Source organism: Protomyctophum parallelum (genome assembly GCF_964188405.1).
Source record: "Protomyctophum parallelum genome assembly, chromosome: 4".
Taxonomy (NCBI): domain Eukaryota; kingdom Metazoa; phylum Chordata; class Actinopteri; order Myctophiformes; family Myctophidae; genus Protomyctophum; species Protomyctophum parallelum.
In genome coordinates, this window is record NC_139700.1 from 13,713,855 (window position 1) to 13,738,926 (window position 25,072).

At 43.5% G+C, this 25,072-nt stretch overlaps 1 protein-coding gene across 1 annotated transcript in view; it reads left to right on the forward strand.

Annotated features, from left to right (window-relative positions):
* Positions 1 to 24,028, forward strand: part of LOC310857070 (structural maintenance of chromosomes protein 1B-like) — a gene marked incomplete at both ends in the record, with an annotated part of 34,148 nt that extends 10,120 nt beyond the window's left edge. The window contains 25 exons of the mRNA XM_083762684.1: positions 850 to 1,323; positions 1,410 to 1,521; positions 2,195 to 2,452; positions 3,646 to 3,706; positions 4,103 to 4,341; positions 4,838 to 5,093; positions 5,694 to 5,834; positions 6,116 to 6,198; positions 9,089 to 9,296; positions 9,658 to 9,843; positions 10,901 to 11,095; positions 15,012 to 15,158; positions 15,780 to 15,917; positions 16,679 to 16,795; positions 17,586 to 17,692; positions 18,939 to 19,080; positions 19,614 to 19,759; positions 20,459 to 20,612; positions 21,101 to 21,199; positions 21,504 to 21,660; positions 22,051 to 22,205; positions 22,392 to 22,543; positions 23,360 to 23,429; positions 23,675 to 23,785; positions 23,882 to 24,028. Coding sequence (XP_083618810.1) covers positions 850 to 1,323; positions 1,410 to 1,521; positions 2,195 to 2,452; positions 3,646 to 3,706; positions 4,103 to 4,341; positions 4,838 to 5,093; positions 5,694 to 5,834; positions 6,116 to 6,198; positions 9,089 to 9,296; positions 9,658 to 9,843; positions 10,901 to 11,095; positions 15,012 to 15,158; positions 15,780 to 15,917; positions 16,679 to 16,795; positions 17,586 to 17,692; positions 18,939 to 19,080; positions 19,614 to 19,759; positions 20,459 to 20,612; positions 21,101 to 21,199; positions 21,504 to 21,660; positions 22,051 to 22,205; positions 22,392 to 22,543; positions 23,360 to 23,429; positions 23,675 to 23,785; positions 23,882 to 24,028 — 4,055 coding nt within the window. The remainder of the gene's footprint in view (positions 1 to 849; positions 1,324 to 1,409; positions 1,522 to 2,194; positions 2,453 to 3,645; positions 3,707 to 4,102; positions 4,342 to 4,837; positions 5,094 to 5,693; positions 5,835 to 6,115; positions 6,199 to 9,088; positions 9,297 to 9,657; positions 9,844 to 10,900; positions 11,096 to 15,011; positions 15,159 to 15,779; positions 15,918 to 16,678; positions 16,796 to 17,585; positions 17,693 to 18,938; positions 19,081 to 19,613; positions 19,760 to 20,458; positions 20,613 to 21,100; positions 21,200 to 21,503; positions 21,661 to 22,050; positions 22,206 to 22,391; positions 22,544 to 23,359; positions 23,430 to 23,674; positions 23,786 to 23,881) is intronic.
* Positions 24,029 to 25,072: the final 1,044 nt, after the last annotated feature.

Genomic DNA, 25,072 nt, shown 5'->3' on the forward strand with positions numbered 1-25,072 from the left:
TGCCCAACTCTGTACAGTATGCCCGCAACATTGACTTCAGAGTCTGGTGAAACCTCTCTAGCGCCCCCTGGCTTTGAGCATGGTACGCTGAGGATTTAGAATGTTTCACCTGGAGTTGTTTCAGAACCTGGGCAAACATGTGAGAAGTGAAGTTCGAACCCTGGTCACTCTGGAGAACCCGTGGAATGCCAAAGATGGAGATAAACTGTGACAGGGCTTTCACCACAGCCCTAGTTGTTATGGAACGTAGCGGATAGGCAGCTGGATACCTCGTTGCCTGGCACATCACAGTTAGCAGGTACTTGGCACCAGACCTTGACGGGGGAAGAGGACCAACACAATCAATTATGATATGTTCAAATGGTTGACCTATAGCAGGTATAGGGTGCAATGGGGCAGGTTTGATTACTTGATTCGGCTTACCAGTCATCTGACATGTGTGACATGTTTTAATATATGCAGCAACATCCTTTCTTAATTTTGGCCAGAAAAAATACTGCAAAATGTGGTAGTACGTCTTCTTCACCCCCAAATGCCCTGCCTGGTCATGTGAGAGTTTCAAAACCAAATCCCTGTACTTGGCTGGCACTACCACCTGGAACACTGGTTCCCCTGCCCCCAGCTCCCCACAAGGCATCCACTTCCTCACGAGCAACCCGTTATCCAGAAAGTACCCATTAGCACTATCCTTTACTTCACTACCTGTCAGAACTCCCTCAAACAAGGCGCTGATGGACGGATCGGACTGCTGCTCTGCAACGAGTTCTGTCTGAGACACAGAAATAGGCACATCAGACAAAGAAAAACTTGCATCAGAATTTACAACTTCGTTACGCTCAATTTCACGAGCCCCGGCACGCGTCACGGCCGCTGCCGCAAAAACCTGCGGAAAATCCCGCTCAGACTCATCTGGGTCACTGCCCACGACTGGAATTGGGCTCACCAGTGGTGTTGGCGGCACATTAGCCCATACTAGACCCCCAGCGTGCATATTTCCCAGGAGGACATCGACCCCAGCCATTGGAAACGCTTTACGCAACGCCACCTCCACCTCACCATGGACAAGGCCACAGTCTAGCTCAAGTTTGTGTGTAGGAGAAGAGATTATGGACATGCCCATACCACGGCTCAACATGGCATCCCCGGTCGCAGACTTCGGTGAAAACGGCAGGACAGACTCAAGCACGTATGTGCCCAGCGCTGCTGTGTCTCGCAAGATGTTCACGGGCACCTTTTCTTTGGACCCGACAAGAGACACAAAGCCCCTCTCCACGAACGGTCGATATGCCACGTCTACACCGCCGAGACTACTCTCGCTCTCATGTAAAGGACCTATCGACCTAACATCTGCCACAACAGGCGCTACAAACGCTGCCGATTTCACATGTGTGTTATTCCTTCCTTTAAAGGCATAACAGTCAGCTTTGATATGCCCTCTTTTCCCACAGAAATGACATGTTCTTTCGCCGTCACGGGCAGCCCGACTTTTCCCATCCTCCGCTTTAAACCCACTGGTGGAAGGTGCGCTATTGTTATTATTGCTGGATGCGCTATTATGGCTGGGTGCAGTGTTCTCCCGGTGCGTATTTTGCGCGCCTCGCGGTACCCATTCCCGATGCGTCAAAACATATTGATCCGCCAAAGCGGCCGCCTCTCCCACCGTTTTAACCTGCTGTTCAGTTACAAAGGTTGCTACCCGCTGTGGGATTGCTCTAATAAACTGTTCTAACAGCACCAATTCGCACACTGTCTCGCATGTTGTTCCACCTGCAGCAACACGCCACCGATTAAAGTTGAGCACCATCTGCCGTGAAAACTCTAAGTACGATTGCCTCTCGTCTTTTCTACCATTTCTAAAACGCTGCCGGTAGCTCTCAGGCACCATCTCATATACTTTCAGCACAGCAGTCTTAACGGTGGCATAACTTAGACAGTCAGTCACCGACAACGCAGCATAAGCCTCTTGTGCCCTCCCAGTCAGAACACACTGCAGCATCACAGTCCGATCCGCATCAGGCCACCCTCTCGAGTCCGCCAACCTCTCAAACAATGAAAAAAATGTCTCAGGCTCCCTCTCATTAAATTTTGGCATCAACCTTAAATTACCAACTAAATCAAACTGCCTGTTAACTGCAGTCGAGGCTCTCCCTCCACTCTCCAAACACGTCTGATCCATTATCCCCTCTTTTACCAGCTCCAACTTCTCCCTCTGCAAGTCCGTTCTCATTTTCTCTCTCTCAGTCTCCGCCCTATCCATCTGCAACTGGATAAGCATCAGTTCTTTTTGCTGTTCGAATGAAAAGTTTGAATTTGCCTTTAAGCTTTTAATAGGCGCAAAGGCAGCCGCGCCTTCCTCAGGCTCCGATGGCAAAACCTTTGCTTCTTCTAAGTCTCCCATCAAGATCAACCTTAGTGTACCCACTTTGCGTCTCCTGTCCCCAATATCGATGTGGTAGTGGTCAGCAATATCAAACAACTGTTCCTTTGTACAGTCATTTAAAAATTCCACTGACGGCGACGCCACAAATTTATCAATTTCCGCCATCACAACGTTTGGATATAGCTAAACCGAGAATAAATATTAAACACAGCGACGTAACTTTATACAGAGCGACCCAAACAAAAAGAGCGTCCCCTATCTGCCTATCAAACCCTTATCTACCTCCCCCTAGCTCTTCATGGGGTTCGGCAGGGGTACTTATGCACTAATGTATACGATGGGGACAACGCAACCATTTAATAGTTGCGCCGTCAGCCACGTACTGTGCTCCCGAGACAATTGCTACTACTGCGTTCCCCCAACACTATAAGAAAAATAACAAACCCACGAAAGTTAAAAAACCTCCGTGGCTAAGCCTCACATGGGACAATGCAGTCTAGCTCCTATATTTGTTTGAGTACTCTCTATAACTTACGTGATGTGTCACCAAACGTGTATGATTTATCCAAATAACTCCATGCTCAACGCAAAACAACGAACGGAAAACAAAAGAATAGCAACGGCCACGGAAAGTCAAGCGAAAGACCGCACCCCAAACAATTTGAAATCCGTGTCACAAAAGACAAAAAGGGAATCCCGAGCCAGGCTTCCCAACCTCCGGCTCTGATTGGCCCCGATCTACCGTACGTCACGGGGATACCCCCAATTTACTTCCGACCGGCTGTCAAAACGGTGCGCGTCACAACCACTAGGTTCTAGTAGCCGCTACTAGATAACAAAACCGAACTCAAACTACAAATCAAAGTTTGAAAGTTTAATACTCACACTTCAGGACCGAGCCCCCATTTGTCATAGCTGGCTCAGGCTATGACAAAGATTGGGAGGCAGGAGACAGCGCAACAGTATAATAAACTGTATTTATTATATATAAAAGGCTAGACAATAACTTAAATGAACTGAACTATAACATAATGAAGAAACAGGTATGAGGTGTGGAGTCAGTGAATCAGTGGTGTAGGTGTGGTGTATGGATGGGTGATACATGGTGTGGTGCATGTGTGGATGGAAAGAATAATCAAACATAAATGAACAGCGACATGGAGGCTAGTGCAGGGAGTTGAGGCAGCAGGTCTGCCTCCTCTGGATCTCTCTCCTCAACTGGGGTGAGTGTGGCATTTATAGCCTCTGGGAGACACCGGGCCCAGGTGCTCTCCCATCAGCCATCAGGCCAATGATGCCCTACCCAGGCTCACCTACAGGATGACAGTTAGGCAGGCAGGCAGGCATATTCTATTCATATGTGTGGGGCATCACAATGGTACATGAATATTTGTCAATACTTTTATTATTGGCCAGATGTAGTGACAAAGCTGGTAGATTAGCGTATTCAACTGAGATGAGATACTGAGATATTAGAGAAAGAAAGAAAAGCAGGTGCGCTTCCTTTGGAAACTGCCCTTGGTTAAGGCAGTGGGTGCTCAGCTTTGAAAATAACTGTAGATTTAGTCAACTGCAATCTTAGGCTATTTAGTCAACTAAAACTAGACTAACGCTAAAACATTTCAGGTGACAAATATGTGACTAACTAAATTAAGTTTTAGTCAACTATCAAAAATTGCTGTCAAAATCAACACTGGTGCTTTCTTTTCCTTCCACTTCCAGTCCAAGATCTACCAAACGCTGTTGGATGATTGGAACAACAGCAACCTGCTGCTCATGCTCTTCCAGTTGAAGTGCAACAAGAGCCACATTGAAGCTCTGGACTCGACGATGACGGAGAGGCAGCAAGTTGTGAATAATAACAAAAGCACCCTGGATGACGCGGAAGAGCGGGTCAAGACCATCAAGAGCGAACATGGGCGACGCAGCAGGGAGCTGCAGCAGATCGACAAGAACATACGGTGAGCGCATTGGAGATTAGATTTGAGGTGGGAGATTATTATTTGATTTGCAAATGTGTAAACAAGATTAGCAAACGACGTGCACATTGATTTGTGAAAGCGTAAAGAGATTTGCAATCTCAGAATAAATTGAACATTTTAAAATGCTTTTTCAAACTTTCACATTGCTTTTAAAATAATAGTTAATAGTTAGATTTGTGTACTGTACATTGACTTGCATTTAACAAAACAAAAATACTATTGGTTTCATTACACTTATGTAATTCAATTGTGAGTTTTGAGTCCGGCTGTCAACAAGGGCTATGAAGCAAGTTTATGTTCAAATGTGCTTGCTAATATGCTACTGTACATGCAAATCAATAAACATAGGGGGGTGGGGGGGGAGGAGCATAGTTGGTGTAACTTGCAATACTTTTTTATAGCTGTTAATATGTGTGGATAATGTACAGAGTTGTTGATGTCTTAAAATCTCAAAATGTATCACTTTGTTTCTTAGCTCTGCGGAGAAGACACTATCAGATTGTCAGTCACAGTACATCAAGACCAAGATCAACACCTCCCATCACCTGAAGAAGGTAGAGGAGGCGCGCTCTTCCCTGCAGGAGGCCCACAGGCAGAGGGACAAGAAACAGCTGGAGCTGCAGCAAGGAAGGAGAGAGGTGGCAGAGTTGGAAAGGGCCCGGAAGAGCCTTGAGGAGAAGTTCCAGAGAGAAAGAGCCCAGGACAGAGACATTGAACTGGAGGAAGAGCAGGTGATGTTTGGGGTGGGACCACCAAGCTGTGTAGCTTTTTGTATTTATTGCTTTGAAAACAGCATCCATTTAGTATCTTGGGACGGGACAAGAAATCTGGGGGGAAACGTGAGCCGAACTGGTATTTCTTTTAAGATATGGGCAAAGTTTACATTTCTGTTTTACCTGCTGAAAACTAAAGACTCTTTCAGAAGTAATGCCTTTTGGACCAGACCACTGCCCCGTGGATTTTATATAAAGTTCTCAAAGTTATTATGCCTGATCATTTTAGGCGGGAACCCCTTTTGGTGTTAGCATTATGCTATGCTTTAGCTATTGAAAAATAGCAGATCTACAAGCTCATAGCGCGCCGCGCTACGAGCTTGTAGGTCTACTATTTTTGAAAAATCGAAGAACGACTGACATAGAAACATAGCTTTTTCCGAAAACTGTCAGGATGTACAGTAGAAGACGTTTTTAGAATCTGATCTCAGGTCAAAATGGGTTAAATGATGTGTCGTGTATAACATGACATCCATCTATATTGTGGCCTTACTCTGTCATTGAATGAAGTACAGTAAAGTGTGTTCTATAAGTCTGCCCTGTGTCCTTCTGCTGCAGCGGGAGCGATACAACCAGCTAAAGGAGATGTCCAGGAGGCAGGGGGCCGTGCTCAGTCAGAAGGCTGACAAGCTGCAGTTTTATCTGAAGTCCGACCAAGAAAAGATCTCCTTTGACCAGCGCAGGAAGAAGGATTTGGAGGTATTCAATTTCAGTCGCAATATAAAAATAATAAATAATTAAACTTAATGCAATACAATAAAAACGACCAGTGAAGCACAAACAAATAAAGAACAAGTAAAACACCAGTAGTTTATGAAGTAAGTTCTTACTTACTTTATTATTGTTATTATTAATATAATTTGAAAATAGTGCAGAAAAAAGCAAAGAAGACACATTTCTATGATCAAGATAATAATCAGTGATATCGTCGTTGGTGTCACGCCCTACAGTTAGATACTGTTTATCTTCTTTACACACAGGTCACTATCAAGGCCAGCCATGACCAGCTGGAGGACTTACACAAGCGTGAAGAGAAACTGGAGGAATACACAGAGACCTGCAAGTATGTCTGTCCTTGCCAAGCCAACTTTTAATACTGTATACTGCTAGTGCACAATGACATTCAAGTTAACTTTTACTATACTGCTAGTGCACAATGACATTCAAGTTAACTTTTACTATACTGCTAGTGCACAATGAAATTCAAGTTAATTTAAACTAAACTGCACGAGGAAGCTCGCTATGAAGATTGCGTCTCCTGACGTGATCACAGAAGCATTCAATAAACTCACAGGCAATCTATTGGCTGGGTCTGAGACTAATGTGCACCTTAACCACCCCCCCAGGCGAAGGTAATAAAAGGTGTCATCCAACCAATTAGTCTTCACTTTTGTGTAACTTCTCATGAAGATCACTGCATTGCACAAAGTCTCGATTTCAGTGTGTTGTTCGGCCCTCTGTCCAGAGGGGTGTCTATCCAGGAGGTATGTACGGCTGCGAGCTGGGCATCCTCCTCGACGTTTGCCAATTTTTACAGATTGGACGTGATGGCTGCGCCAGTGGCGCATGCTGTCCTCAGCGTGGCTTCAAGGTAAGGTTCGGATCTATCGGGCCTCTGTGTGAAGTGGCTCTGGATCCGGGGTTCCTTCTTTTTCACTCCGTCACCCTACAGGCAGGGGTTGAGGCCCGTGGGTCTAGACTTTGTGGTGGCAAGAAGGGAGTGTATCGAGTCTTCATAGCGAGCTTCCTCATGCAGTTTAGTTTAAATTAACTATAGGTTACGAAGGTAACCTTGGTTAATTAAATAAACAATCGAGGAAGCTCGCCAAAACGCCCTTCTTGTAGGCAATGCCTCATGAGAAGGTTCCACATGTTGAAGTGAAGACAAATTGATTGGATGACACCTTTTATTACCTTCGCCTGGGGGGGTGGTTAAGGTGCACATTAGTCTCAGACCCAGCCAATAGATTGCCTGTGAGTTTATTGAATGCTTCTGTGATCACGTCAGGAGACGCAATCTTCATAGCGAGCTTCCTCGCATGTTTATTTAATTAACCAGGGTTATCTTCGTAACCTATAGTTAACTTTTACTATACTGCTAGTGCACAATGACATTCAAGTTAACTTTTACTATACTGCTAGTGCACAATGACATTCAAGTTAACTTTTACTATACTGCTAGTGCACAATGAAATTCAAGTTAACAGCAGCGTGTCTTCTGTGAAAGCATGCTGCGCACCGACAAGCTCATAACACGTCGCAGCGTGATGTGTTGAATAAATATTTAAAGTTTTTCGGAAACTTTAGAAGGCATTTTTAGAATTGGACTCAGTCCAAAATGGGTTAACCTGCATATGAGCAAGATTAAGTCTGTTGTTGGCTCAAAAATGTAGGTTTATTATTTTCGGTTAATTGCCCAGTTATATGCACAACAGAACAGTCAACATAGAGAGCTGTAAACCTCACTTTACCTTTACCAGAGCTGCCATGTCTCACCCTTTGAGTGTGACAGTCACGCAATTTAACCCTTTACCACGCACCACGCCACACATGCCATTTCACACGCATTATAATGATAAATAACAATTTTCTCTGCGGCTCCGCCGCGTAATAACGCACGAACGGTAAAATAGCCGATCTGCATGCAGCGCTGATATATGCAGGAGGGACCAAATCGTCAGCAGGGTCCCTGACTGTGTGACGCATGGAAATGAGCCATGCGGAGTTTAACATCGCTTCGAAATATTTTTCATGGAAGACAATATAGCCCCCACAAGTTACAACAAGTGAGTAAGTGACCTGTGACTATCTCTCTTCTATACTGGTGTGTGGCGTCTCTTGCGTGATATGAGGAAGTGGAACGGTGCCATAGCCCATGCACATTATAGGGACAAAGTCGTGTGTGTGTGTGTGTGTGTGTGTGTGTGTGTGTGTGTGTGTGTGTGTGTGTGTGTGTGTGTGTGTGTGTGTGTGTGTGTGTGAAGTGAAGTGAAGGGGGAGGGGCCGCATCGCGACTTGTTTCTGTTCATAGAGAGAGAGAGCCCACAGATGTGTTTGAACTAAGAAAATGTAAAAATAAGGAATTTTCCCACATTCATATATATATTCCCCAATTTCCACTGAGATTATGGGGTGAATGAATGTGGCAAGACCCATCTTCTCTTTCTGTCATAGTGACATTGTCCTGACTCCTGCATCAGATCATGTCCAAATCAGGTTCTCCAATCTCCAGTAGCCTCTTCAGTTTTTTGAAGATTTTTTGAGGGAGCTATGTGTGTGGCTGGCTGGGTCTGAGCACTGTGTGTGGCTTGCTGGCTGGCTGGGTCTGAGCACTATGTGTGTGGCTTGCTGGCTGGCTGGATCTGAGCACTATGTGTGTGGCGTGCTGGCTGGCTGGGTCTGAGCACTATGTGTGTGGCTGGCTGGCTGGCTGGCTGGCTGGGTCTGAGTACTATGTGTGTGGCTTGCTGGCTGGCTGGCTGGGTCTGAGGAGCATAGATAGATAGATATATTTTTCATTTCTACTTTAAGCATGAGGAGGCTGTCAGTGCAGGGAGAGCAGCTGGCATGGAGGTGAAGACATCAGTGTTAAGGTTAAATATCAACGTTAAAACGGGCCAAATCGACATTAAAAAAAGCATTTTTAAGACACTAGAGTCTCACTCTTGACATTTTCTGAAATATGGCAGCCCTGCCTTTACATTGTTGAGAGATACAATGAAACGAAGACTATGTTTTTGATATGTTGATATTGATTTGTATCAATTGGTCATTATATACGTGTAGTGGGAGATCAATATATTGCGCTCACAATGCAAACTGTTGCCACATTCAAATTACCTTTGATTGTGTGCCTATCTCTGTACAACTGTACAACCTTACTGCTTGTGTGTACATGTAATTGTGTTCATGCTTATGTGTGTTCATGTCCACATTTTACATGCGTGTCTCAGGGCATCTCTGGAAGAGTACTGTGGTCAGAACGTGAGCATAAGTGAGGAGCTGCAGCGCAGCCGTCAGAGGAGCGAGGAGGTGAACGTGGAGCTGGGGGAGGTTCTGGTGAAGCTGAGGGAGGCCTGTGATGAGAGCCATGAGAGCCGACGGCAGCAGCAGCACAAAGAGGTGCTGGAGAACCTCCTCAGGCTGTATCCTGACGCTGTGGTGAGAGACGATATTTCACACAAAGATTTTATAAACTCCAAAACTTTGGCTATTCAAAGATTGTGAAAATGTGTGCAAATCTTTGAATAAATATATTCCTTTTAAAGTGAACATTTCTAACTCAAATCTTCTGGGGGTCCCTGACTCCCTGGCATGCAATATTATAAGATGGCTGTCTGTGGCTAAATACATATAAAGTACTGTAGTACTGTTTGATCACCACTAATATAGCAACATACGTTTTTCAAAAACGTTACGATTTAGAAGACATTTTTGCCAACGCATTGCCAACAGATTGTCACATTATTTCATATACTGTATATACAGAGAGAGACAGAGATCTTACTCTATGGTTTTTCAGTATGGCCGGCTGGTGGAGCTGTGCAATCCCATCCATCCTAGGTTCAAGTTGGCTGTCACCAAGGTGTTTGGTCGCTACATGAACGCCATCGTGGTAGACACGGAGAAAACGGCCCGAGACTGTATCAAGTTCATCAAGTCGGAGAGAGTCGAGGCTGAGACCTTCCTACCCATCGACTACATTGACGTATGTGCACAGAGAGAAACTATAACAAAACAGTGATCTTTATTGCTCAGAAATAGTTTGACAAATTTGCTATAGAAAATAGTAAAATTCCTTTAAAAAAAATGTTTGTGTCATCCCCTGACACACTCTATAGTGGCCCTATACCGAATATAAGACGACTTTTTCAAGACTCATTTGTGGAAAAAGAACATTGATTGTCAAATAGTCAAATAGCTGAAAATAGCCGATCTGCTATTTTCAGCAAGTGTAAAATCAGCCATTACGACGGCATCAAGGCCCGCCAAAGGACATTTTAGTCGACTACCGGTAAATCAACTGTAGATGTAATCGACTCAAATCTTATGATATATTTCTTATATATATATATTATTTTGCAACCCATTTTTTCACCCAGTGTCAATTATCTAATGTAATCCTGGTCGCTACACTTCCTCTGCCAACGTGGGGGGGGCAGTGGACTGACCTCATGCTTCCTTCTACGCATGAGGAGTCCAAGCTGCTTCTTTTCACCTGACAGAGGGGGATTTCCCTGGCCGGACGTAGTGCGTGGAAGGAACACGTTATTCTGACCAGTTCCTTTCCCCTCCATCAGGCGCCCCGGCTGGCCAGGGGGAGGTAGTTTTAGAGACAAGGATTACTGCATGTTTTTGTGAGGGTATCTACCCTAGGGGACACGGGGAGAACATGCAAACTCCACCCATACCCATACCATCCGCCCTTTCGCCAACCCCGTCTCGGGTATGGGCACTGATCACGCCCCCAGCACCCACAGTGTCCCCAGCGGGAATCGAAACCAGGACCTTCTAGCTGTGAGGCGACAGCACTACCGACTGTGCCACCGTGCCCCCCAAAAAGATCTTATGATATTTAGTCGACTAAAACTAGACACATTTCGGATGACTTTTCAAATGTGACTAAAACTAAATTAAGTTTTATTCAAAAGACTAAAACTAAAATCAAAATTTGCTGCCAAAATCAACACTGTCATTAACTATCTGACATTGTTTCTTTCCCCTTCTTGTCTCTCCTGTGTCTCAAATTGAATGTGACTGCCCAGGTCAAACCTATCAACGAGCGTCTGAGGGAGGTCGCACCAAACACCAAGCTGGTGTTTGACGTACTGAAGTGTGCCTCTGGTCCTCTGGCCTCCCAGCTGAAGAGGGCGGTGCAGTTTGTCTGCGGCAACACGTTGGTCTGCGAGAGCCTCAAGGAAGCCCAGAGAGTGGCGTTCAGCGGCCCTGAGCGCCTTAAGGTAACACCAGCCAGTGCAGTGTTTTTTTTCGCCTTTATTACCTAAAGGGGGTACCTACCCTAGGGGACACGGGGAGAACATGCAAACTCCACCCATACCCATAGTTTCGTCATAGTATTAGTCGACGAAATCAACACTGCCACACTGCCAGGGCTCGACGCTTAGCATTTTTCCAAGTAGCACGTGTGCGCCTAAGTTGAAAAATCTAGTAGCACACAAATTATTTTAGGAGCACGATGAAAAATGATGTATTTTTAAGGGGCGCTAGCCCCTCCTATATACAGCCTTTGTCCCCACACATCTCAAAATGAGCCATTGACAATCAACAGAGAAATTACGTCAAAATTCTGCTAAATATGACATAAATTAAACGCCATTGACATTGAAGGGAAAATGTATGTCATATGTAAACGAGCAAATCAGCTAACCAATCACAGGCAACAGGCATTCTGATTGGCCACTTTGGCCAGTATGAGATGATATCTGATGATATATGATGACAAGAGCGACCCTCACTTAACATGGGTGTGATTTTTCTTTAATGAAGTGATATGAGGTAGGGGTGGAAAATAATGTCAAAATATTATATCACTATCTTTTCAGCAATTATCACAAAATAGTGATATTCATCATGATATCATTGTTATGTTTGTTTTCATATAATCTATATAATCAATTTGTTTTATGCTAATACTTTGTAGATAGATCGATAGTAGCTCTGTTCCATACCTCTAATACGTGCAACACATTAGAGCTATGGACCAGAGCTAGATAGATAATATGTTGCTCATTGATGGATAGACAGGCTATCCGTTTTTATCCTGCTGTTCTATCATGTTAGTGTGACATTCAGACAGTGCAGAGGCTGCTCGATGGTGAATTAGTATTGTAACATTCTCCTTGGCTTTGACTGACTGACTGATATTAATACGGTAATCCAGCCAGTTCGGTCATTCGCATTATCATTTATGCTGGGCACACGCTTTTGTAAGCAAACGCTAAGCAAGGGTTGTTTTTGATAAACGTCCACTCCATGTGTGTGTGTGAGCGCGTGCGTGCACGGCTGTACGCTGTTTCACCCGCGTTTGGTTAAAAGTAAGTTACGTTTGAACTTTGAGCATTACAAACAGACTTTGCGAATAACGTGTCGCCGTGTCGGGGTCCAACAATTCCTTCTGACTCTGTGCTATCACGCTAATGCTATCCCGCTCTGACTTATTTTCTGACTGCCGCTGCTGACAGTCAGCAAGCACTGACAGGGAAGAGCACGGAGGCTCCGTGCTCCGCTCCGTGGAGCAGCAACACAGTGAGGGGAGGGGCCGGTGGGAGCAAAGGGACAGATCTTCAAATGAACACCGCGTTGAGCCTCGACACGTTGTTAGCTTGTAGCTCTTCTCTTTTTGGCGAACGACACCGCCGTTCAGAAATATAAATTTAGGTATAGAACCGCGACTATAGAATGTGCACTTGCTGTAGACAGAGACTTGTCTTTATCACGATTGAATGGTCAAATCCTGTAGTCGCACCTGTGCGACAAATTTAATTTTACAAGTCGCACAGTGATATTTTTAGTCGCAAATGCGAGTATCTAGTCGCACTGTCGAGCCCTGCACACTGCCTCATTCATCAGTGGAGTGTATATTATACTGTCTTCATTTCCATCTTGCGTTTTGCTGTATGTCCATGTCAGTCGTCAACGTGCCATTTGTCAAGTGATCCTATTAGTGATGTTAATTATTTCTCTGCTAAGTACGAATATATTATATATATACGTACCCCCCAGCTATGGGACATTATCTGCTAAGTACGCCCCCTTACACCATATATGAAGCGGTTGAGCTGAGAATTAGCTTTTAACATTGGTCCGGTTGCTAGGCAACGCCCTCGTCTCCCCAGCGACCAGGACTTATCTACACGGCCCCCCATTTACCACAAGTCAAAGGAGGATTTTCAAAGCCTCATAACTCTGCATCTACGTTCGCTGTCCATGGTAATCCTGATTCATCCAAGGTTTGGATGTCATTTGTGATTTTGTCTCGCATCGCTCCCGACATGTAAACGAGCTCCCGCTAAACAAAACAATGATCGGCTCGCTGGTAGGCCTCTGTGAGCCTCAGTAGACCAGGGGGTATGAGTACTTTACCTGGTAGGCCTCTGTGAGCCTCAGTAGACCAGGGGGTATGAGTACTTTACCTAGTAGGCCTCTGGGAGCCTCAGTAGACCAGGGGGTATGAGTACTTTACCTAGTAGGCCTCTGTGAGCCTCAGTAGACCAGGGGGTATGAGTACTTTACCTAGTAGGCCTCTGGGAGCCTCAGTAGACCAGGGGGTATGAGTACTTTACCTAGTAGGCCTCTGTGAGCCTCAGTAGACCAGGGGGTATGAGTACTTTACCTAGTAGGCCTCTGGGAGCCTCAGTAGACCAGGGGGTATGAGTACTTTACCTAGTAGGCCTCTGTGAGCCTCAGTAGACCAGGGGGTATGAGTACTTTACCTAGTAGGCCTCTGTGAGCCTCAGTAGACCAGGGGGTATGAGTACTTTACCTAGTAGGCCTCTGGGAGCCTCAGTAGACCAGGGGGTATGAGTACTTTACCTAGTAGGCCTCTGGGAGCCTCAGTAGACCAGGGGGTATGAGTACTTTACCTAGTAGTCCTCTGGGAGCCTCAGTAGACCAGGGGGTATGAGTACTTTACCTAGTAGGCCTCTGGGAGCCTCAGTAGACCAGGGGGTATGAGTACTTTACCTAGTAGGCCTCTGGGAGCCTCAGTAGACCAGGGGGTATGAGTACTTTACCTAGTAGGCCTCTGGGAGCCTCAGTAGACCAGGGGGTATGAGTACTTTACCTAGTAGTCCTCTGTGAGCCTCAGTAGACCAGGGGGTATGAGTACTTTACCTAGTAGGCCTCTGGGAGCCTCAGTAGACCAGGGGGTATGAGTACTTTACCTAGTAGGCCTCTGGGAGCCTCAGTAGACCAGGGGGTATGAGTACTTTACCTAGTAGTCCTCTGTGAGCCTCAGTAGACCAGGGGGTATGAGTACTTTACCTGGTAGGCCTCTGGGAGCCTCAGTAGACCAGGGGGTATGAGTACTTTACCTAGTAGTCCTCTGGGAGCCTCAGTAGACCAGGGGGTATGAGTACTTTCAGTTTCAGGCACAGCAACTGTTGTAATCTTCTAAGTACTGGACCCTCGTCTGGTTCTGACAGACCGGTAGTGTGTGTGTAGGCTGGGTGGTGTGTGACAACCCGGTTGAATTATTCCTTGGTCCGGCGGCGGACAGACGGACGGGCCCGGGAGAACAATAACATGACACGAGACAGTATCACGCTAAGACGTTCACAAATTTTTATTAGACACACAGGACATATATAGCTGGATCCTAATGACGTACCTCACAACACTTGAGAGTTGAGACATAACAAACTTACTGCAGCAAGCTGACCTTGCTGTCTGAGATGAGATGGTGTCAGTAGCTAGTATGCTACAGTTCATTCAGTACACAATACATTATACATTGTGCTCTCACGTACAAGTACACAGCATAGGCACTCAGATCATATCATAACAGCAACAAGAGCCGCTCTTTGCTCATGTTACAAACAGTTTTCTGAAAAACCTATGTTTCTATGTCAGTGGTGATCAACCTTTTTCATGTCAAGGACCCCCAGAATTATCTGTATTTGGCCACGGACCGTCATCTGAAAATATGTTGTTCCAGGGACCTTGGAGTTAAAAACGTTCGCTAGTCTGAAAGAATATATATTCAATGTTTTGCGCCACATGTTCACGATAAAAAAGAATAGCATATCTACAAGCTCGTAGCGCTGCACTCGGTGCCGCGCTATGAGCTTGTAGATATGCAATTTTTTGGGTTAAATACAGTATATCTGACCACGGTCACTCTGCTTTTACCTGTAGACGGTAGCTCTGGATGGCACCATGTTCTACAAGTCGGGGGTGATCTCTGGAGGCTCCAGTCACCTGCGAAGCAAAGCCAAGCGATGGGATGAGAAGGACATGAAAGAACTGAAGGAACGCAAGGACCAACTGACAGCAGAGCTACGCGTGAGTCAAGGGATTTAAACAAATCCGTTGGGCCCAGTAGCACAGCAAACTATGTTTAATTACCAACTCCATACACCACTGTATTTATTCCAGGACCATTCTGATTATTTGGATAAATGCTCAAAATAGAATACAAACTTAATTGCTCATGTTGAAATGTACCTTTGATACAATAGAAATGACAAGAAACCGTAACAAGAAAATGAAGAAAATACTGTAGTGCTCAGTGACTTAATACCAGCCAAGGCTCAAATTTAAGTGAGTAATAGCAAAATAGTGTAATTTTATTGTTTTTCTAATGTGCCTGTTTAATACCGTAATTTAAAAATCATTAGGTGCTCGCTCACGAATCTGACTGAAAGTCATGTCAAATCAATTTGAAAAAACATAATTGTTATACTGATGTTCTTAAAAAGATGGTGGTCACATTGATAAATCATTCGGGCTCTAGACAAATTAGAAGCATTTTTTGTCTTGGAATGTGTCTTGTTAATTTCATTTGAATGAAGACTAATCCCGACCCACACAATATCAAATGTGTGTCAGCTACTGTACCTTGGACTTGGAGGCAGAACAAAATACTACAAATCATAAACCATGATGATATTTTTTATTGAACAGGAACTGCTGAAGCTGAGGAGGAAGGAGTCTGAGTTGAATCAGGTCAAGGTTAAGGCTCAAGGCTGTGAGACCCGACTCAAATACTCCAACATTGAACTGGACACACTCCGCAAAACCAAGATCCCAGCATGCCAAGCGGTACAAACCACAGCTACACACATAGGGCCCTATTTTTGGGGGGCAGGCACATTGGTGTGTGAGGCACACAGTGGACGATTGGATTGATTTGACGATGTTCTGTGGCACTGTGTGTGTGTGTGTGTGTGTGTGTGTGTGTGTGTGTGCGCGCGCCACTTGGCAACCCAAGTACAATACACAATCTATCTCTGGTGTTGTTCAATCATGACGCTACACAGATTTATTATGCGCTGGACGTTCCTCTGCTCTCTCGCTCTCTCTGTCTGTGTGTTTGGGGGTACTGTTTCAGTGAATACACAATATTTGCTGACTTAATATGTGTACAGTTGTTACACCTGCACCAACATAATACACATGATTCCCTGCTTTCATGTCATGAAAGCAGGGAATCATAGCTTCAAATTGACATATTGTTTGTTCAGTTTGACCCACCAGTTTTGGAGTTATGGCTTATAAAGTAATGTGTTACAGCGAGTTGAGAAAACAGGCTTGAAAGGTTCACTTCTGTGGTCTCTAATATTACACCTAGCTGCATGTTTAAGCATTTATTTCATATTTCCATGTCGATTTCAGCTCTGACATTTATTTCAGACATGCTCTAGTATGTGAAGAGTCTGCCTGTGCTATTAACTAAATTAAATAAAAGTTTTTCTCCTCTCCTGAACAATTAGTCTTGCCGCTATGACTGTCTCTGTATCAAAAAAGTGTCTTAACCACCACATGCAGTCAATAATTTCATTTGGGTATGGTATTGTCTGCAGGAGAGGTCCCGTCTGGAGAGTCTGCTGGCCAACCTGGAGGCAGAGATCCAGATGCAGCAGCAGAATGTGGAGAGGAAGGAAGCTGAGCTGAAGAGCACTAGAGACACAATCAACCAGGTCTGACTATTATCTTCTGTGCTGTCTTGGTAATTGAGGAATCTCGATGCTCTCTGCCCACTTGCAGCTGTCTTCCTCCTTGTGTGTACAGTTATTGTATACCTTAAAGGCTAGGGCCACTTCACACCTTTTCCAACCAGAGCTTATTGGAATGATGTTTAGGACACAAGAAAAACTTTATGTGTGTAATATTATTTTTTGGTATTTTGGTCATGACGCCATGTTCATGACCAAAATACTGTCATGAAAATGTGGTCTCACTTATTTCCTGGATTACAAAGTGACACCTCCACGCATCCCCCCCCCCCCCTCTCCACAAGGAGGGGCAGTGCACTAAAGCATTATGGGCATTGTAGGAATTCAGCAATCCAGTCAAACACACAGACGTCATTATTTTCCTAGGGTGCAAATTTCAAATTGTGCTACTGTTATCTACTACAAATACTATTAACATTGAGTGACAGTTTCTTGCAGAGGTGAAATGTCCCTTTAACACACTGGGAGGATGACGAAAAAACTGACATAAATATAATGCGAAACATATCCTTGTGTATTTATCGTCTATTTATTCTTTGAAAAACGTCAAATTGATGTGCATTTATTGTACTTGACAAATGAAGTGTTTCTGGATATCATTTTGAGTACAGCCAGTTGTTAAAACAAAACATATTACCTTCTAATTCTACCCAATATAAATATTTTTTTTATATATTATTTTAAATTATATATCATTTGTACTGTATGGGTGTGAGTGGTTGTTTTAAATATGTGTCTTTGTACGTGTGTTCAGATGGAGGACACTGTGTTTGCTGACTTCTGTGCTGAGATTGGCATAGAAAACATCAGGCAGTATGAACAGGAACACCTCAAAGAGCAAGCAGAACTGGACTGCAAACGGTACCGTCAATTTTAACGTATTAGTAGTAAAAGAACCTCATGGTTCTCATTTATTATTTTGTTGTAGTTACAGTAACATAGGTATTTCTTTATTTAATTTTATGCTTCCACTGGTGATAGCCATGGCCAGAGTTATTGTCTCCACCAGGCCGAAGGCATGGGGAGAGACTGAGAGAGTATGTCTGTCTGTGTCCGTCCGTCTGTGTACAGCTAAAATCTCCGGCACAGTTGGGCCGGTCGATTCCAGAACAGCCTGTTATAGCAAAACCATGAGGCAGATTTTTGCAAAACACTTATTTTTTTATATTACTCCTATAGATTTTATCCATACATCACACAAATTGGTAAACACTATCTCTATTGTCATATGATTAACACAGATCTGTCCGATTTACCATATTCCATCCAGATTGGCTAAGATTGCTTTCCAGTCCTGGGCCGTGGCTCAGTGGTCCAGGCACCTTGGCTGGTAATCCAGTCTGGCAGTGTGCCGCGGGTTGGACTCTTGCTCCCGACGGCCTTTACTGCATGTCATCCCCCCATCTCTCTCCCCATTTCCTGTCAGCCTACTGTCTGTCCCTCCATAAAAAATAAAGTCGAAAGCCATAAAAAGATGCTTCAAAAATGCCTCAAATGAACACAGTGTGCCATTTCACATTTAGTCTAGTAGCCAGCCCATAGAGCCCCATTGTGAACCTGGACATGTTGAGTACACCAAGGTTTTATGTTAGAAATGTTTAGTATGGAGCATGTAGAAACTGCCGGATGCTAACTTGCATTATGTTGAGCAATTTTCATAATTGGCATAATATGTGACCATACCAATTACAACCTATAGAAGGCAACATTTTTAAATTTTCATCATGCTTTATGTAGCATGTGACATGTCAAACTAGGGCGTTTTCATGAGGCTAAAAACGGCCAATGCCGTCATCACAGATTGATGCTGTCAGCACATTTGGGCAAGTGGGCATGGCCGTTCTAAGCCCAATGAGTGTTTTTTTTGCAAAACTAATGCTTGGAATGGATTTAATTACTGTATGTTTTGGGTTTTTTGTGTCTCACAATGCCTTGAGGGAATTTCTTCAAATTTAGATCTGCTATAAATCAAGTATAAATCTGGCATAGTAACCCCTACAGTAATAATATATATTAACTTGTTTTTAGATTAAAGAGTATTTTAATTTGTCAAACTAGTCAAAGTTTTTATCTTGTCTTGTCTTGTTTTGTCGTATTTGTCCTCTAGCTTGGACTTTGATGGCCAGATTTCACTTCTGAACACCCAGTTGGAGTACAATCACCAGCAGGTGCAGCGACACGAGATGAGACAAAAGACCCTTGAGAAGACAATTGCCAAAGAGGGCCGAGCAATGGACCAGCAGAAGGAGGCAAAACACATTATTTAACATCAAATACATGGTCCCCCACCTTCTCCACCTCCTATATTCAGCTATTAGTGTAGATTTTTGTGTTACACAAATTAATTCCCATTGACAATGAATGGAGAATTTACGTCATATGTAGACGAGCAAATCGGCTATTTTTGTCCTACACAAAGTAAAGTAAAGTATTAAATTCCCATTGACAATGAATGAATGATGTACGATGATAAGAGCGCCCCTCACTTCACCTGGGAGTGATTTTTAGAAAGATAAATAGTTTATTGTTTTTTATCAATCCTTCAATGTACAAGCTCATCCCGAAAGTTGCCTCCTAAATGCAACATTTAGCATTTAATTTAAATCTTGGTTGGTGGGTCCGTTCAAACCACTTTGGCCACAGTCTCTAGTGGCTACTTCTAGTAGGCCCTTTAAATATTTCACAAAAAAGACCAATTTGATAATTTGTGTTGTGCTGAAAGACAACAATTAATGGATGATTAACTTTTGTGTTTAACATTGGTTTTATATTTAACTTCCAGGAGGAGACGAAGCTGTTGAAGGCAGTTGAGGAAAATCAGAACAGCCTGCAGGAGCTCCAGAACAGCATGCAGGTCAAGACAAAAGAGGTGTCTGATGCCAAGTATCGGCTAGACGAAAACACCAAGAACCTCAGAGGACTTAGCAGGTGATAATATCACACCACTACTACTTCTGTTATAGGTGCTATTACTATAAACACCACCACATTCCACTTATTTTTCCGCTGCATGTTTGCTACAGGTATGACTGCTACTTCTGGTTCTAAATGGTGCATTTATATAACGCCTTTATCCAAGGCGCTTTACATAGAGTGTGCATTACATTCACCCATTCACACACTCATTCATACACCGATGGCAGAGGAAACCATGCAAGGCACCAACCTGCATATCGGGAGCAATTAGGGGTTCAGAGTCTTGCCTAACCCATTTAGACCTGAGAACAGATTCTACAAATGTCATCTAAATCCTGACAGTTTCCTGAAAAACCTACAGTATGTTTCTATATCAGTGGTGCTCAAACCTTTTCATGTGAAGGACCCCCCAAAATTATATGTAATTGGCCGCCGCCCCCCATCTGAAAATATGTTCTTCCAGGGACCCCCCAGAAGCAAAGATTTGAGTTAAAAACGTTCACTGTGAAAGAATATATATTCAAGGATTTGTGCCACATTTGAGTTTTCTAAAATAGCAGATCTACAAGCTCATAGCGCAGCACCGAGCTTGTAGATCTGCTATTTTTCAACAACTGAAGTTTCAAATAACGGTTAAAGTGATTCAAAGCTATGAGGCGACACAGATTTGTCCGTCAGGTCTTTAATGGGTCTCTAATGTGCGTCCGTCAGGGAGCTGGTCAAGCTACAGAAGTTGCAGCTCGCCACAGAGGCGTCTCGCGAACAGAAGTACCTGGCCAGACATAATCTGTTGCTGGACTGTAAAATCCAGGGCGTGGACATCACTCTGAGATCTGGGAGCTTTGATGACATCGCCGATGTACAGGTACACAGTAGACACTGTATCATTATTCAATACTAGAAAAAAATAAGCAGGGTATACGTGAAGGCCCCCTCCTCACTGGCCCCCATACCCTGTACCCCCCAACTCCCACACCTGCATTAGCCTCGCAAAGCCAGCCTTCATTTGCCTTTGCCATGGCCAAAGTGGTGACGAGCCAACCAGATTCGTCTGGAACCAGGCTATTAACAATCAGGGCCCAGTATTCAAATATGAGAGGGACGAGACTAATATCCATGCAGTGATATTAGTATTGCTATGCAAGGCTACACCTGCATACCCACCTCCACTCCTACAACTCCCCTGCATGCCTCCATAACCCCCACTCCTATTCCCCCCAACTGCCTTAAAATAGTTCAATTAGCCAAATCTACAAGCTCACGTGTCGATGTAGATCGGCTAGTTGAACTATTTTAAAATGTTTTTCAAAATAGTAAAAAATGGCAAATTCGTTTTTTTTTTGTTCTGACCAGATGGATGAGGAATCGGGGAATGCTCTAGGCAGCGCAGAGATCTATCTACGTGAGGAACAACTCGACATCGACTTCTCTGTCCTGCCAGCCAAGCTGCAAGTAAGTATTTCGGTGATTTTTACTGTTCTCAATCTTCTGGAAAGCTCTACAGGCAAACGTTGATCAAAATAACAATTATTCTACATTGTGTAGTACCCTTGTACATTAAGTACAAGGGTACTTAATGTTTAACAATAATTTAACTCTTGAGAGCGTAAAATTAAACCAAATGGACCCGTAGTGGTCCATTATGCTCTCTAATAAGGGTCCATTTGGTTAGCAACTCTCCATAATTTAGCGGGGGACCACCTGTGTGTGTGTGTGTGTGTGTGTGTGTGTGTGTGTGTGTGTGTGTGTACTGTAGATAATTGAGCAAGAAAAGGAGATGGACGTTGAGTTGGAGAAGTTGAGAGATGCAAAATCCTCCAAGCAGTCGGCTCTCCAGAAAACCAATCCCCCAGATCTCAAAGCAATAAGCAAGCTGGGAGACGTCAAAACCAGGTTCAGAGAGGCACGGGATGGTATGTTGGTTTTATATATAATATATATTCATTCCTTCAGTCTGTCTCTCTGACGGTTTGATTATTGAGTCTGATTCATTCTTTAATCTTATCTTATGTCCTTGATTTGCCCGAGCCCTGAATGGATCTGTGAAATTTGATCAGATTCCGACCCGTTCTGAGATTTCTTTCAAATGACGGCACCGAGCCCGAGTGGACCTGTGACAGTTCCGAGCCATTCGCCTTTTTTTACACTGATGTTTTCAATTTATTTATGTATTATTATTATTATTATTATTTTTTAATATTTATAGTTAGACAGCATTCAGTCACACATGTCTTACTATGAATGAAATTAAACTACATCTGTGGCAAATGGCTTAGTAAAACTGTGTGTTTCTTCTTATATAGCATTAGCTGAAAGCACAGAGGAAGCCAGGACAGCCACCACGGAGTTTAATCGTGTCAAGACACAGCGTTGTGAGCTGTTTAACAAGTGTTTTGAACACGTACAGAACGTCATCGACCCCATATACAAAAGACTCTGCAAGAACAACAGTGCACAGGTAAACACATGACTGCAGCATGGTACAGTAAACCACATAATACACACACAAACAGCAAATTTTGATTTTAGTTTGAGTCATAGTCTCTTGAATAGTAAATAATTTAGTTTTAGTCACATTTTTAGTCACCTTTTTTGTCATACTGTAGTTTTAGTTGACGAAATCAACACGGTTTCTCACATCTAGGCCTTCCTGAGTGCCGACAACGAGGACGAACCCTATTTAGAGGGAATCAACTACATCTGTGTGGCCCCGGGGAAGCGCTCCATGGATATGGAGAACCTGTCTGGAGGAGAGAAGACCATCGCTTCGCTGGCTCTGCTCTTCGCCTTAAACCAGTTAGTACTATACCAGCACTTTTATTTTTTTCTTCATGTCATGAATTAATCTGCTGTAGACCACCCCCCCGCCGCCCATCTGAAAATGATTTGTGCCAGGGGACCCGATACAAGATTTGTGTACTGTAAATATTTCCAAATACAAAATAAAATAAATTATGTTTTTTTAAATAGATCTATAAGGTCGTATCGTGACCTGTTGTGTTATTTTCAAATAGGTGGTATATGTATAGGGTTAAATGTGGTTTAGCCTGGCCCGGCCAGCATGCTTTCTGGTCTAGAGGGGCAGGTGCACATGGAGCAAGTGCTGGAGAATTATTGGTTATTATGTGTGTGAACGTTCGCCATTGACTCAAGCTGATTTTAGTAACTTGCTAAAACTGTTGAGACTAATCATATCAATTTCTCATCAATCATAGATAGGGGCAGTAGACTCATGTGCACAACAGCAACAGCGAGAATTCACAAGTCAAATAGTTGCTTATTTACTTTGTTTTTCTTTCACAGTGTCCCAAAATGTGGGACCTTGTGGCAAATCATGTGTGGAATCCTGAAATGAGTCACCAGCTTTTTCTAGATGTTTAGTTAGAAGCTCTTTAGGACAGAAAGAATGAGCAATGTTATTTAAAAACTGCAGTCCTTTAATTTGACATGGCCTCTGACTAAATGGTTGTATATGTACCATACACAGACATGTCTGTTGTTACACCATAGACCTGTCACCTTCCTTCATTGCTCTTTGGTACAACACTCACTGACATCAATGATTCTGCTCTTTGGTACAACACTGTCACTGACATCAATGATTTCTTTCAGCTTTCGTCCTGCTCCATTCCTGGTGCTGGATGAGGTTGATGCAGCACTGGACAACAATAATATCCGCAAGGCAAGTTTAACATGTGGTTACTGAGCTTTCTGTTTATCTAAGGACATTTTTACAATGGCATGCAGTGCTGTCTGTCTGTCTGTCTGTCTGTGCGTGCGCGCGATCACGCGTGTGTGCGTGCGCAAGCAGTGTCGCACACATACACACACATGTGACAGATTTCAGCGAGGATTCTATACAGAACATGCAAATCATCATCATCTCTGTACACATGAACCTGTGTGTGTGCGTGTGCGTGCGTCCAGGTGACAGATTTCATCAGGGAGGAGTCCAAGAACAACATGCAAATCATCGTCATCTCTCTCAAAGAGGAGTTCTACAGTAGATCTGATGCCCTGCTGGGAGTCTGCTCAGATGTAAGTATAACTGTTCTACCATAGATCTGATGCCCTGCTGGGAGTCTGAGGAAAAAATGCTATTTAATGCAAACTAATCTAATCCCTTGTTTCTAGACCGGTGACTGCGTTATGAGCCGTATGCTGTCCGTGGACCTGACGCCGTATCCTATGGAGGATGATGACAACGGGAGAGAGAAAGAAAACGTCTCCTTTCCATCCGAGGCCGACATCACCCCAAGTTCCGACATCACCCCAACTTGATTGTTAATGACATGACATGTCACATTGCAGGCATTGATCTGGCCCGGAATTGTCCGCCATCCTTTTTTTCATATCTTCAATATACTACAAAAGTAATTGTTTAATGGTTCGTTTTGCTGATCTGAGCCAAAGTTCACAAGTGCTAAATGTTTAATACACTGTTGTATTTAATACTTAATACCTTCCTAATGGTTCTTTAATTGTTTTTGTTTAGTACAAACACCAACTTGATAGAAAGGGACATGTGTTTGTTAAAAGAAAATGTAGGGCCCTAGAAGGATTTTAAAGATTTTTTTAGGTAGCAGAAATAAAAAAATGTTGCTGGGTGAAAAATAATTGTGTGGAAAAATAACATTTGGAACAAATACTTTTTGTAATTTCTTTTTCATGATAACAATTTATTTCAGTTGTTTTGCATTTGATGTTCCATTCATTGTTTTGTATTGCTTTGTACCTGCTCTTTGATGGCGGTAACTTTGTACCTGTTCTTTGATGGTAACTAGATTAAACCTTCGGTTGAAGTGTCATTCAAAGATTTTTTTGCCATGTCCAAACAGCAGGGCTCCAAACGTGGCTATGTTGGCTGGCCGGTTGGCCATTGCATTGATCATTCCGCACCTTACAGTCTATGGTCCGTACACCACTTCAAACATTGATCTTTTGGTTATCCCTAGGCCTTTTCTCTAGTGCGAGCAACATATGGCCTAGGCTGAGGCCAGCTGTAACTGCCAGTGGACCATCTCACTCAAGCCCATGGCATCTTCAAAGAAAACATTATTATTTATTAACAGTTTGCAGAATTACAGTACATTTCAAGCACAACTCAATACAAAAACTTTCAACTGTGATTGCATGACCAATAAAGCACTATGCTTGTTTACAAGAGGGTCCACCATGTTCAATTCATCATAACATTTAGAGACATACAAATATACACTTCTATATAGCCAAAACAGGAAATCATCATCAGAAGGGAGGTAAAAAGCGGACAGTGTCCTTCCTGACTCCACAGATTGGCAGGTGAACTCACATAATGTTCACTCA